This window comes from Temnothorax longispinosus, chromosome 1 (genome assembly GCF_030848805.1).
Source record: "Temnothorax longispinosus isolate EJ_2023e chromosome 1, Tlon_JGU_v1, whole genome shotgun sequence".
NCBI classification, from domain to species: domain Eukaryota; kingdom Metazoa; phylum Arthropoda; class Insecta; order Hymenoptera; family Formicidae; genus Temnothorax; species Temnothorax longispinosus.
Genome location: NC_092358.1, coordinates 270,461 through 285,831, shown reverse-complemented (window position 1 = coordinate 285,831; position 15,371 = coordinate 270,461). Strand labels below are relative to the sequence as shown.

The 15,371-nt window shown below is 37.3% G+C and overlaps 2 protein-coding genes across 3 annotated transcripts; both read right to left on the bottom strand.

The window, feature by feature from the left end:
* Window positions 1-2,848: 2,848 nt before the first annotated feature.
* On the bottom strand, window positions 2,849-7,219 carry LOC139813397 (probable ATP-dependent RNA helicase pitchoune). The gene is made up of 10 exons (XM_071778898.1): window positions 6,680-7,219; window positions 6,418-6,486; window positions 6,162-6,242; window positions 5,806-6,066; window positions 5,159-5,473; window positions 4,784-5,085; window positions 4,545-4,697; window positions 4,251-4,421; window positions 3,818-3,995; window positions 2,849-3,478 (listed from the first exon to the last, which is right to left on the bottom strand). The coding sequence occupies exons 1-10, from the start codon at window positions 6,768-6,770 to the stop codon at window positions 3,312-3,314; spliced, it is 1,788 nt and encodes a 595-aa protein (XP_071634999.1). The 5' UTR covers window positions 6,771-7,219; the 3' UTR covers window positions 2,849-3,311.
* A 146-nt stretch (window positions 7,220-7,365) lies between these two features.
* Window positions 7,366-15,223, bottom strand: Ago2 (Argonaute 2). Of its 2 annotated transcripts, none has more exons than XM_071778845.1 (17): window positions 14,952-15,223; window positions 14,714-14,873; window positions 12,648-13,769; window positions 12,420-12,511; window positions 11,868-12,266; window positions 11,416-11,610; window positions 10,973-11,093; window positions 10,448-10,818; window positions 10,256-10,372; window positions 9,907-10,183; window positions 9,526-9,675; window positions 9,296-9,449; window positions 9,122-9,218; window positions 8,845-9,008; window positions 8,345-8,618; window positions 8,045-8,229; window positions 7,366-7,969 (listed from the first exon to the last, which is right to left on the bottom strand). In XM_071778845.1, the coding sequence occupies exons 2-17, from the start codon at window positions 14,724-14,726 to the stop codon at window positions 7,882-7,884; spliced, it is 3,819 nt and encodes a 1,272-aa protein (XP_071634946.1). In that variant the 5' UTR covers window positions 14,727-14,873; window positions 14,952-15,223; the 3' UTR covers window positions 7,366-7,881. The 2 variants fall into 2 exon arrangements, with proteins under 2 accessions (XP_071634946.1, XP_071634939.1); XM_071778838.1 differs by having other exon boundaries at window positions 14,714-14,870.
* Between the last annotated feature and the right edge of the window lie 148 nt (window positions 15,224-15,371).

The following is a 15,371-nucleotide window of genomic DNA, read 5'->3' as shown; positions in this document are numbered from 1 at the left end:
CGCGAGACTCCCGAGGGACGACCACTTCCTTTAAAACCTTTCCGACCATCCCCCAACCACGAGTTTCCAATTACAATTTTTAATCTTGGCTTCAGATTTCTCTCTCTCTCTCTCTCTCTCTCTCTCTCACACACACACACACACACACACACGACATGCGCGCGCATGCAAGCTGCGGCGGTGTCGAAACTCATTAATCCTTCACGTCAGACTTTTTTGAGAAGAGAAACATATATCTAGTAATCTAATTTAATTATTTTTAAAGGTTTTTTGAAGTCGCTGAATAGAAAAAGGCACCTAAATTTAAAATTCAATATAGCAAAAATAAGAAATAAATTGTGTATTACTGCATGGATACAAAACATGAAAAAAATATTAAATGACGGATCTGATATGGCGAATGTAAAAATAAGATATCTTCGAGTTCTAATGAAAGTATCGCGTCGTTTTCAGGATCGCAAAATACAGATTCGACTTGTAGAACAAAATAAAAAAAGCGTAACAAAACATATTTATAAAAACCACGTAGTACAGTCCAAAAGTTCTCCCAAGACGAGCCCAATTTGACGTTAACGATTCCATGTTTACCGGATATTATATATCTCACAAATACGCCAGAATCGCCAGGATACACGTGCACTCCGGATTCACGTGTCCCTGGACACGGGGGGAAACTCGAAAGGCACGTGAATCGTTAGCGTGAATGAATAACGTGTCGATTGACAAAGACGGGAACGCGCGGCAAGTCGCTTCCTCGCTGCAAATCGCGATGATCCCGACTTCGCGAGGAGGAGAGGTAGGGAGAAAAAAAAATAGGCCTTGTGAAACGTATCCCGAGTGCGCAACCAGCCGCGGCCGCGGCCTCTCCCAACGGAGATCGGTGCATTACATCAACGGTGCGCAACATCGTTACGATCTCGGATCTCCGCGGCGTGCCTTAGAATGCATAATTAATAACTCTGCCTACCCGCTTGCGATATACGCGCGCCGACCAAGGCGTGAACGTACAAGGTGATACCCGCGAGCGTGTCGCCGATTCATATATATTAACGACGCACGTGCCGTGGACTAACGACGCGCGCTTAACCGGGCCTCGTTTCTCCTTCTTCCTCCTACTCTTGAATAATTTTGTTTATCTTGGAGACGGTTAATCTCGTCTTTACGAGAAATCTCTCGGTGCTTTTTCGCTTATTAAAAGTGACTCGAAAGTCTAACAGTGATGTTTATAACTCACGTTTATAATTATTAGTTAATTACTATATATATTTGATTTATAATTATAGCTACTTAATTTTCATGTGTTTTTCAGCCATCATTCTTAATGGATTATGTAGCTCGCGTGAGATGCCCTGCGCTCCTCATGAAAACTATGGCTACTACGACAAGTACGACAGAAATGAATAAGATATTTGCAAATTAATATTGAATTGACATACATACATTTCATTTACACCTTAAAATAGAAGTCGCTTGAGCGATCTAAGAGTCTCCGTTCAATTTCGAGGTTCTAAGAAGAGTCGCCTTGAAAACGGAAAGCTAAAAAGGTAAAAAAAAATGGATAGATCGGTTTAACGAACGGTATTACGAATACCGTACCGTTGCGAATCCCAAGTCACGTCTCGTCGTCGGAATAGAAAAATTTATTCCAGCATCGTGCCTCGCGCGAGAGGCGTGCTTTTTGTACAGGATGTATAAACAAGCGATCCCGTAGGAGGAGCACTTATTGCAATTTCTGCCCGGCTGGATTACCAGTGGAAATGCCATTACGTGGTCGACGACTAAATGGTGTCAACGCCGCGCGTTCGCCACCGGTTTGTCCTTACCGGGCCGCTTAAGGGAGCGCACGCGATTGCAGAATATTTAAGCGCGCGGAAAGGAAGCAAAGCGCACTTTCCCCCCTTCGTCTCGCTGCTCGACCGCAAAAAAAAAGTACGGATCGAGGTCTCGCTCGAGGCTCGTTATAGTCTAATTCACTAATAAAGACTGTAAAATAGATCGCGATGAACGGTGGCGAGCCGGTTATCATTGATTCAAATGCAGACGCTGAAGAAACCGGAAGAAAAAGTTGTCCTTTTTCAACGAGCGTCTGAAATTCGGAGATGTCGAACTCGTGCGGTCCCAATAAATCTAAAAATACTTCATTAGCTTCATAAATACTAATATACTTTAATATACTTCAATATACTTGTATTAAATATGACATTTCAATTATATCCGAAAGAATTATTATCCGATCGCTGAAATCCAGGTGCTCGGATAATTTGATAAATCGAATCCGTGAATTTGGAACTAAACTACTAAACTGCGGCACGTTTCTGTTCTCCGATCCCGTTCGATCGGCCTCTCATCCGTAATTCCGAAAAATCGCCGGCGAAATACGTGACGGAACGGGTCGCGCATAGGTCGAATTCAAGGTGCGATTGCCGATCGATCGGCCGCGCCGATTACACCGCCTCTTTAGTACTCTCCCACGGACTTTACCTTCTATGCCGTGTATATCCAGCGCCTACACGCGCGCACGTACGCACTCGCACGCACACGTCGGCAAATGCAAAAGTGACGTTGACGTCACGCGTCCGTACATGGCCTCACCGTGAAAACCGTGTGGGTGTCGCGCGTTATAAATTACTTCGTCTTGAACTTTTTTCCCCTCCTATTACTCCGCATCCTTCCTTCCATTCCCGGTCCCGATCGCCTCTGCAATCTTCGAATCTTCGAGCGGAGAAAAAGAAACTTGCACGCATTCGCGGATTCTGTGACTGGCTTGATAAAAAAAACTTAAGAAAAACAGGACAGAACAATTTAGAATCGTTAAGAAGAAAAAAAAACGGAATGAGTCAGGAACGACTTCTTGACATAAAGCGAATATATTTCCGATCTGACGTTAAATCTAAAACTGTATAATGACATCGACAATGCCGGAGCTTGATACCTTAAATGTTCTTATGTCTGAGACTCGCGAAAGATGCCGTTTGACGAGCACTCGGACGATCTTTGCTTATAACCATTTTACTAAAACTATTTACAGTATACATAATACATACGGTGCGGATAAGTTTATTCCGACTCCAAATGTATATGAGAAAATACGATTTGAACGTATGCTTCTCTCGCGTTGCACCTTATTTACACGTCGCCGGTAGGGCAGCGGGATCATCTTCGAGCGATTAAGTTGGCGGGATTGTTATGCTGCCGATCCTCAGGTTACCACACCGAGATGTATTAATATCGTTAAATTGATCCCTAATGATGCGCCGCCATCGTACGCCATTGTCTGCCGTCTACGCCTATAAGGTGCGCGGGGATGACTGTTATCTGCTGAATTGCCGATTGTCCTGCCCACGTTTGCCTATCTGGCGAAAGGTCTTGGTGCGATTCAGCCGCTTTGCCGAACTCGGGTCGTTTATATTTTTGAAATGTCCATAGCCGCCCCCGCCGAGCCTTTTTCGTGGTCGTGAAGACTTGCTGATTCCCACCTCTTACATAGGAAAAAAAAGAAAGTTTGACTTTAGGCTAACTAGCAATGCATATTTGTGCTGGTTCAAGACAAATCCACATTTGGAGGCTAATATCGAGAAACCAGTAATTAAGATTTTGATTAATTCAGATATAGATGACAAATGTAAATTGAATTACTTTTTTCTCTATGTTATTAATTGAAATTCGAATAAATATCTAAGAATCTTTAAAGATATTTATTTAAAAAAGTTATAAATAGATTTGTCCGAGAAAACTTTTGCACTTTTGCCCCAACTTACAATATGTGTTTCCATTAGCGGTGATATGATTTCTATTATTAAATTAAAAAAAAACTTACTCAAATCTACTGCTGGTGGTACGGTAAATCCAAACGATTTAGCGACTTTCACCAAATCCAGAGTCTCTATATCAAAGACCTGCTTCAAATGATGTGAATCATACGCTCTGACGTAATTCTTAAATGCATCCTTTGCTGACTGATGTAAGAAATAGTTCTTCGATATCAACTTCTCAAGCTAAAACAGAAAATCTTATGTCTTTATCGCTTCTAAAATATTAGAAGAGACTAGTTAAACTGATAGAGTTGCATATATCAATTTCTCTACTAAAAGATGCGATGAAATCACATAGATACATATATTAACACTTCTAAACATGTTTCCGTGCCTCGTAGTTTCGATTTAAACACAAAGCATTTAAAATTCAGACAAAAAAATTTTCAAAGTATATTTTAAAGGAAGAATCATAATATATGTATTGTATATACCTACCTGTAATTGTATATCGGCGATTTTATTCCAAGAAAATTCATATTCGTTCACGGGTACGCGAGCTTCCTTGAGATAACGAAGGAAGCCAAGCTCCTCCGGTCGTAATATCAGCAAAGCATGACCGCTGCTACCCTCCCCGCGAGCAGTTCGACCAACACGATGGATGTATTCCTAAAAGTCATACAAGTTCGACATTAAGAATCGATATTCATTAATCCGTACTATTGGAAAGATCATAATATCTCTCTGCTTCTTTTAATGTTAAGCAAAGCAAAATTATGCGACAATCTCTACCTTGGGATCGTCTGGTGGATCGTACTGCACGATCCAGTCAACATCGGGTATATCCAGACCTCTCGCAGCCACGTCAGTGCAAAGCAGAATACCCGAAGAAGCGTTACAAAATTGGTAAAAGGTCGTGGTCCTTTTCGTTTGTTTCTGCTTACCCTGTTAACGAAAGCGTGAATGCTAAGTCGGAAATTCATGAAAATATCGCGGCTCCGAGTGGCGTTGGGAATGATTTAGTAACGTACGTGTATACTCATCACTGGTAAATCGATGTAGTTTAGGAGTTCGTGGTGATATTTAACGGACATGCAGGAACTGAAGAAGACCATCATTTTCTTCTTTCGGTTTTTCTTTAAGAACGTGAACAGAAGTAAAAATCTTTTCTCGCTCGGGCACGTAACGTAGCCTTGTTGCAAGCCCTCCACAGTCGCCATTTCCTTGTCGTCGTCGACCCCCACGTATATAGGTTCTTTTTTTAGGGCTAACGTCGTTATCGTCGCTACCTTCTGTGTCTGCGTCGCACTGAAGAGCATAGTTTGCCGGCGTTCTGCAACAATAACTCACATAGTAGCAGGAAAAAAAAATTGCTTTTAACATTATTAACGCAGTGTGTCACTTACTGGGAAGGATGTTGATGATTTGCTTCAACTCTTCTTCGTATCCAATATCCAGAATACGATCAGCTTCATCGATGACCAGACACTGAAGATTCTTGTATAAGAAATCGGGCGTATTTTGCAAATGATCTAATAATCGTCCCGGCGTTGCCACGATAATGTTGATTCCCTTTTCGAGCTTTTGCGCTTCGGTCTGCCTACTGGCACCACCCATCAGCAGACCGTACGTGTGATAATGATACTTCATCAATTCTTTCAAGACCCCGAAAGTTTGCATAGACAATTCTCTCGTGGGAGACATAATGATGCAACCGGTGCCTGTAAATATTTATCCATTAAATCCTTCTGCCGATTTTGTATAATTGAATAATCAGAATACACATCGAGACAACTTTATTTCTAGCAGCAGCTTCTATTTTCAAGTCATCTCTACAAAATTCAATGATAGAAATCATCACTATTGAAGGACTAAATATGTTAAATACATCAAACACTATTGAATATTTTAGGCAAAAATTATATTCGCATTTAAACGAACGTAGTTATCTTTTACTTACGTGAAAACAAATTCATAAAAATTATTCACAAAATAAAAAATATCGAAATGTTTTTCTGATACTAGCTATATATATCGATCGTTTATTATGTACCGTTACGGGGCATAAACTTCAACTTGTAAATCAGTTCGACGGCGGGAATTAAGAACGCCAGAGTTTTGCCAGATCCAGTTTTGGCAGCGCCAACCAAATCTCTCCCTTCCAGAAGGGGTGGAATAGCTTTCGCTTGTATCTCAGTCATATTTGTAAAACCCATATCCTTTATCGCCTTCAGCGTATTCTCGCATACCTTCTCGCTCAACACCGAGAAGCTTGTATCGTTTGTCACTTCAAAACCTACAGCTGTGCCAGGTACTAAACAAAAATATATATCAACATGTCATTATATATAGAAAGCGCTCGAATATATATCATTCAATTTCTAATGTCAGCATATCAGAAATACGTACAATTCTCATTGTCAGTAGTCGGAAGTTGTTCAGCTACCTCAGATCTTTCACTTTTCTCAAGTATCTTTAACTTCATCTTTTCTAAGAAAGATATACGAATCACTATTAATAATCATATAATAAAACGGAAAATGCAAATATAATTAATTCCACTAATGGTATTTTATATTAGCTTAAAAAATTCATATATTTTATACACTTATAAAATAATTAAAAGAATAAATTATAAAAATAAGTTGGAATAATTTCTACAAACTTTTTGGAGGGATATCCTCTGTGTTTTGCTGAGGTATCGTCTCGGGTATTTTTTCTGGCTTGATTGCATCTGTATAACAAGTGTTTAAAATAAATGACAAGAAGGATATATCTATAACGAAAAAAAAAAGAAAGAGGCCAATACTAAAAGATACTGTAGATACTAATTTTGCTAAGCAATTGTCTTAAATACACAGTCCCATTACTCGACAGATATGTTTTTATTTCACAAGAGCTAACCTCGAAAGTCAGAAAACCCTTACCTTTCTCCTCCTCTCGCCGCTTTAGCACTGTTAATTTTGTCTTTTCCCGTTTCTTAATTTTTCGCATCAGCACTTTCTCGGGCACGGACATCTTTTTACGTTACGGAACAGTATCGCAGTGGCATAAAAAATTTGTTTACCACTGGCCAGGCACAGACGCGCGAGAAAACGATCAAACCCAACACGTGGTGAAAGCATATAACCGTACCATAGAAACAAAAAAAAGAACAATTATCTGCACCTCACAATCAGAGAGAGAGAGAGAGAGAGAGAGAGAGAGAGAAGCCTGACTAGCCCTCTCAGGCTTCTCTTTGTCCGTCTGTGTGCACATAGTGCACATTATACACTTTACGCGTATAGATTGCGCGCTGCCATTGAGAAGACAATCTAAAAATGCACTCATTTTTTACAAAAATAAAGTATATAAACAATTATATACTTTAGAATAGCAATGCATTTATAAAAACAATTGCTTTAAATGCATATGAATAAGTAGTCGAGATATTAAATACAATATTTCACATTGTATGTTACACAATTAAGATTACGGGACTTCTTAACTTCTTAGATCCTTATAAAACGCTGTGCGTCTTTCGCATTTCTGTCAATAGAGTATAAAAGACACTCCTTGCGTATATCAACAATCTTTCTGTCGCTTTCAAACTATTATAAAACATAACAAAGTATTTTTCGTATAAACGCCATTTATTTGTTCCTTTTTTAACGAGTACATGATCATAAATGTAATTCTTTACAAATAAATTTTATATTCTCAAACGTGAAGATACAGATCATAAACGTTGGATATAGTACTACCGCAGTACGACGTTAGCATATCACTGCATGTGCAATTACTATTGTCTAGACATTTGAATAACTTTCTATTAAAAATTACAATTAGTAAACCTTATTCCCAAGGCTATTTAGTTTATATGTAAATGTAAAGATACGAAGCGCACATATGATTATACATTTCATCATATAGTCATAGGCCCATATTCTGAACTGTCTTTTTTTCGATAAAAGCGCGCTTTTTTTGTGAGATGCTATAGTTAAAGTTAAAGTTAATAAAGAACAATTTATTTAATTATAAAAGTAAAATATTTGTAATTTGTTATAACTATAATATGTATCAGTTGGACATTATGTCTCAACTACAAAGCGATTCTCGGAAATCCTTCAAAAATCATGAATATCTATCCTTAAACAAAAAACATTGGTGATTCTCCCATTCTTATTATAAAGTTTCTCTGTTCCCTTTCCAAGTCACTCAACCTAAAGTCTCTGTTCCTGATAAATGGAAATAATATCTTACAGATCATGATTATAATCAATATCTGATTCATAGCGTAATAGATTGCTTACCCTTGTATCAAGGCTCTTCCACGATAAGCTGCTAAATGAGCATAATAGGTAGGCGCCGGATAGCTTACAGCTCTTGCACAGCGGGCATATATATGACAAAGATAATATGTCAACTCTTCAATCTGATCTTCGGTAAAGTGGGAATCGTTGAAGATGCATCTGTATTTTGTAGGCCTCGCTGTACCCTACATTTATAATTATACATCAACACTATACATCAAATAAACTTCATTGAAAAAATATTTATAGTTTATAAATTTAATTTTTATTTAAAAATATTAACCTAATGTATCGACCTACCTGAATACTCGCATGTGATACAAGATAAAAATCAATGTGCTCTGGATGGGTAATAGTCGTGTCGACAATTGTACCCGCTTTCACGTTATAATTTCTTGTGTCCTCGGTGTCACGTATATCTTTGGACTTAGGGAAGAGACGCACATGGTGTCTCTTCTGAACGACCAAGCAATTAATTTCAATACCGCTGCGAGTGAATCTAGTAACCGCTTTTTGAATAGCTCCTATTTCATAATGCATAACTTGTGGAAGTTGCCCCTCGCTCACTCCGTCTCTGGAAATTAATATAAATATAAAATTGCGTTAAAATATAAGTATATATATATAAAATATATTTGTAAAGATTAAAAAAAATTTCAGATTTTACTCGTACATATATATATATATATAAGTTTCTTATTTATTTTACATTATACATTTAAAACTGAGTTTTCCTTTATGTACTTATAAAAACATTATTTTTAATAGGTTACATAACATTGAGTATCGTCAATACATACCGATAATAGACGATTCTCTTTGGACAACATTTTGTTTCCTGCAGATAGACTCTAAGTTGCGTTAGTATTATTTCTTCAAGATCTAAAATCATTTCTTCTTTGGGTTGTTGAAGTCTAAGTGCAACATTATATCGGAAAGCTGATTTATCTCTACTTGCAGCAACCTGAGTTAATAAAATTTCTTATTAATTCATTTATATATATATATATATATATATATATATATATATATATATATTCATATAAAAGAAAAGCTATGTTTAATAATTATACAAACCGCTGCTATAGATGGTGAATCTTTAGAATCGGGAGACGGATGAGTCACGTCGGCGCCAACAAGCATACAAGGATATTTGTCGTTCAGACATGCTGGCCTAAAAAAGAAAAAAAAGAGGAAAACAGTTTTACTCGAGGTTACAGATATGTTAAAATACAAGTATTATTCACTTACATTCTATCAAATATGTGATTGACGCCATTTAATTTTGAGTTTATTTTTAGCAGTATGTTCCTTACTGTCGCTACTTGACATCTCTTCAAAGTTTGAAGTTTTATACATTGTGTTAAAACACCAACGTCCATCTCGGTAATCTTTTTTACTTTACCTGAAACAATGATAAATAACACCAAACCGATTTATATTCAGAATAAGAAATATAATAAAAAGAATCATTTACTCACCATACATTACGTCTGTACGATTAGGTATGATAACTATTATTAATTTTAACTTCTTATTGTCAATGAAGAATTTTGTAATTTTATCTAATTCGTTTAATCTAAAATGATCAAATGGACGAGACTGCTCAATTATCATACCAACTTCCTTTGCTAAAAAAAAAAAAAAAAATTAATGTAACAAAATATAAAATATGAATATAATCTATGTGTCGTATGATTCAAAATTCAATACAATTCGTCGAAAATCTAAATTTACAATTGCAAACTATGCACCATGATAAAATTCTTTTCGAATAAACAATTAACAAATGCATTACACTTTTTAGAAGTCCTCGACGGAATACATTTCTATCTAAATTTTATTTTTTTTTTATACTTAACCAGTAGTTTGCAACATTTTCGCGAATTCTTGCATAGTAGGCTCCAGGTTCGGCATTCCAGACAAATTGACAATAGTCCACGTTGACTTCTCCAAATGTTTGGCTTCGTTAAACGGTTGAATATTCCATGTCCCTCGTCTTACTTGTGCCTTTCCTCTGGCATATCTCAATTCTGGAGCAGGTAAAACTCTGGCCTGTACGTCTTCCATTTCTGGGCGGACAGATAGATGAAACTCTCTTGACATGACGGGACTTCCGTTAACTTGGATTTTGCTGAACTACAAATATATAATATATTAAATAATGATAAAATACATGTTCACAATATACGAATGTAAAATGTTTTGTACCGCTTCCTCTATTCTTCTTTTACGGGTAAACGCATCAGTTGCTGCTTTTCTGATCATGTTTGTAGTTTGCTCTTCGTCCAGCTTTCTAATAGGCTGATTCGGCATAATAGTGCATAACTGTAAATAAGAAAATTGCTTTTTTTCATTTATCTTATGCTATCACTTGTAGCAAATATAAAACAGCTTACGCACTTCGATAGGCAGCAAAATTTCACTTCCGTCAGACTTCGTGCTCACATGAAGAGTAGGCAAATTAGCCCTTCGTATATTATATTTCTTGGACTCCCAAAAATATTTTTTTATTGTTGTTGTTTTTGATATTGTTCCATCTGATGATTCCTGTTTGAATTCTGTATTACAATCGTTATGGCTCAATTTAATTATGCGATGCGTCCGCCTCGATACGTTGGGTATTTCATAAGTCACTTTTAAGCCTCTCAAAAAACTTTGTATCTTAGATTCACGCATGACATCATCGTAAGTAATGTTGTCTTCTCTGACCCTTAAAACTTCAGCTATATAGTCAAGTACTCTTTGCTTCATGGTAAATCCTTTATGAGAAACTAAACAAAATACAAGAGATATTACATAGAGATTATAGATAAGGATATTTATTGTAGTTTTCGGTTTAAGCCATTACAAAAGCTTTAAAAATATTGCTTATACATTTGTTTGTAGTTCAAATGATAAATGTATTAATTAACGTAAATACTTTACCATCTACATTTAGATACGGACTCCAGCCAAGTACCCCAGACATAAATCCACCGCGCCCTAGAGCTAAGCCACCACCTAATGGTTCATTCTCATTTATATCCCAGTAGAGTGACTTTCCGATCTATAATAAAATACATTTTGAATTATGCATCATGTAAATTTGTTTATATCAATCAATTTCCTTCGATTACAACCCATATCTAAAATTTATTATGAAGTATAAATATAAGTATATATTGAAAAAGCAGATTGGAAAGTTCAAACAATAATATGCAAAAACGTTTTTTTAACAAGCGATTTACTTTCCAAAAATCGATGTTATTTATAATTGTACAAAAATTAGTACTAAAAAAGACTATGAGTGGCGATCGCGGCGATACACGATATGCGTTACTCTTAAAAGCCGAAGATCAGAGTTCAAAAAAATACTGTTAATTACTTACGGTAATATACTGGGATTCCGGTGCATGACGCATAATTATATCTAAAACTTGTACGGAAGTTTGATCTCTCTCTTCCAGAAGACCAGGTCTCAAATTTTTTATCCAGCTAAGGTCAACAGTAGCTACTTTCCTTATAACAATTTGATATTTATTCTTGCGTCCCTCTGGATTTTCGTGCTCGAAAACATCAGCCATCTATAAAAAAAATAAGAAATATATAAAAATGTGAAAAATTATTCTTTATAGTTTTTGCTTATCTGTTTATATAATTAGATTTCTAATTAAATCATTTAGGTCTACTTGACACATCTTCATTTTTAAGATACAACTGTGTAATTATTAGTTTTAATTATTGGTAGATTTAATTAGAAATTAGCTTTTGATCAAGCAATATTATAAAACTTATTTCAAATGTGATAAATTATATTACATTCAACGCATGTATTACTTACATCATTGATAGGAAGATCATTCGCGCTATACGCATTTTTCTTCCCATCATATGCCGGATATCTATTCTTAAAATGCTTATTTCTACATTTTTCAAAAATACTTCTACATAAAGGTTTGGGAAGATTTAGTTCCTTTTTATTAGCTTTCTTTTTGTCCTCTTTCTCTTTGTACGGCTTAATGTCAATATCATAATGGACTGCGTTCGTTACAAACTTATCGTCAAATATAATCTTGAACATATTTGTCCATACTCTAACTGGCACCCCTACTGATCCACCTTTCGCAGGATTTGTTCTCTTTGGTATCGTGTTATAATATGACGTCAATTGAGCAGATGTCATTTTTGACTTTTCAGTTATTTGTGAGCGGAATGGATCTGTCATACCAAGCTCAGATACCTGAAACAAAAAAAGACATTTAAAAACTGAATTAATTGAAAATGCGATATCTAATACATCCGTTTATGATGGATATTATTAAACACGCATATTTATAAAATATATTTAAAAAATAATATAGTACATATTATATACATATATATATGATCGTACATCAAGAGATCTACTTGTTGATGGTTGCTGTTGGTGTATACCACTACCACCTGTCGGTACTTGTCGATGATCACCGGCACCACCAATTTCAGCTATAAAAAATGAAAATAATGCATAATACATTCGTCATACATACATATGTCTATATATATTTCATATCCTACTTTAATGAAAAAATTTAAAACATGAACATTCTAGTATTAATGTTTCAATTACTGATATTATTACTTGAAGCTTTTTGCTGACGTTGTGCTCCTTGTTGCTGTTGCTGTAATTGTCCTTGAGGTACTTGTTGTCGCGAACCCCATGCTGTTTGCTGTGGATGTTGCGGTGATTGACTTTGAGGTGCTTGTTGTCGCGGACCCCATGCTGTTTGTGGTACTTGCTGTGGATGTTGCGGCAATTGACTTTGAGGTACTTGTTGTTGCGGGCCCCATGCTGCTTGTGGTACTTGCTGTGGATGTTGCGGCGATTGACTTTGAGGTGCTTGTTGTCGCGGACCCCATGCTGTTTGTGGTACTTGCTGTGGATGTTGCGGTGATTGACTTTGAGGTGCTTGTTGTCGCGGACCCCATGCTGTTTGTGGTACTTGCTGTGGATGTTGCGGTGATTGACTTTGAAGTGCTTGTTGTCGCGGACCCCATGCTGCTTGTGGTACTTGCTGCGGATGTTGCGGTGATTGACTTTGAGGTGCTTGTTGACGCGGACCCCATGCTGTTTGTTGTTGCTGTTGCGGTAGTTGGCTTTGGGGTACTTGTTGTCGCGGAACCCATGCTGTTTGCGGTACTTGTGCTTGTTGTGACTGTTGCCATGGAACCTGTGCTGTTTGTTGCTGTACTTGCGGCACTTGCTGTGGCTGTTGGAAACTCTGTGCTCCTTGCTGCTGCTGTTGCGGTAGTTGGCTTTGGGGTACTTGTCGCGGAGCCCATGCTGTTTGCGGTATTTGCTGTGGCTGTTGAATACCCTGTGCTCCTTGCTGTTGCGGTAGTTGGCTTTGAGATACTTGTTGTTGCGGAACCCATGCTGTTTGCGGTACTTGTGCTTGCTGTGGCTGTTGCCATGGAACCTGTGCTGTTTGTTGCTGTACTTGGGGTACTTGCTGTGACGGTTGAGGTGCTTGCTGGCGTGAAGCCCATGCTCCTTGTAGTTGTGGCTGCTGCTGTTGTTGTGGTGGGCTTTGCTGCTTTTGTGGACCTTTAGCTACTTTCTGTTGCTGTTGTGGAGCCTTAGACTCCTGCTGTGATGAACCAGGAAGTGCTTGCCCTGAAGTTTCTTTCTTCTCATCTTGTGAGGTTGATGCAGCAGCAACATCTGCTGCTGCTGCTGCTGCTGCCTGCTTCTTCTTCTTTCCTATAATTTATATACACATATATATATTATTCTTTATTAAACACATCTTTCTCAAAGATCATGTACATTTCAAGTTTTAAGATTACACTTGAACCTCTCAATTAATTCAATTATGAAAAGATTAAATGTTTTAAATATATAAATAATAATAAAATAAATCAGTTCTTTGTACCCAAATCACATTACACTTTCTACATTTAAAGTAAAATAAGTATATTAAACATCAGAGAAAAAAAGTAAAGCTAAAATATACAAACAGTTTCGCAAAAATGAATCTATATAATGTCATCTTGACCCCACAAACGTGAGTGTATACAGCGAGTGTAAATACGTAATATTTTCGACATAGCCCATTTGTGTCACAACCTTGAAATGTCATGACTTTATTATCGGGATTTTGAAATATGGAAATTCAATCTCAGACTCAACATACCGTTAAAACATACATACGTCGAATACTTCTTTTATTTGACTTATTTCTATATATCCCAGCCCATTTCACCCCTTTTTCTAAATACGAGCAAATAATTCAGGTAATGGATTTAAATTATGATCACGGAAATGATCATTTACAGAATGATGCAATTATCGGGAAAAATTAAGAAAGCAATCTCCCAAAAGATCGGACGTAACGATCGGCACGGGTACCTTTCTTTGTCGTCCTGCCTTAAATCGGTATCATTATCGTAACTTCGAAATAAGAAAATTCACAAACTCAAACTGCCTGTTCTTAGAACCATATGGATATCGACTACTTTATTATTTGACCTATTTTATATATATTGCGGTTCTTTTTCTAAATACGAGCAAATAATTCAGGTAATGGATCGAATTATCACGCGCACACATACACACGCATCACGGAAATTATCAATTATTGAGTGGAACGATTTACAGGGCAAGCCGTTTCCGGAGCAATCGTGCGTAACGACCAGCACACGTACCTTTCTTCGTCATCCTGTCTTAATGCGGTATCAGAAGCTCCCAAAACGTATCGCGCGTAAATTTACTTGCTGACGCTGCTAGACCGAAGAATATGCACCTTCTTCCTATTATTTTATGGCCTTCAAGCTATGCTGTTCCGAAGATGGCCAGGACGACCTACTTGTCGTAGAATATGCAGATTAGTTAACAATGGTAGTGATGCCTACTGCGCCATTACCTAAACCCGACGTCTCCTACCTCGTACTGCCGCGGACTTCTTCAGTTTAATGCTAATGGCACCTGTCTGATCTCTCTCTTCAGTGGAAAATTACTGGCAGTTGGGCAATACCAGCAATACCGCTTCAAATGAAAGTTACTCCTCGAATGACCTCGAAATCACTCGAAATTCTCGTGGCACGCACTTACATACATAAAAAAGAATAAACAAGAATAAAGGAATTCCCTGGATGTTCCAAGATATACACAAAACATTTCGTTAAATAACTGACGTGTCATCACACTCAAGGCCGTGGCACAGAGAAAAACGCAGTAAGGAAAATCAACGGTGTGGATTCGCTACCGCTTAGGGCCGTGCCTCAAGTTCTTGACTGTGATTGGCTGATTTGCTGTGCCACGGCCTTCATGGCTCATGCGCACGGAACAAAAGACCTCTTCGTT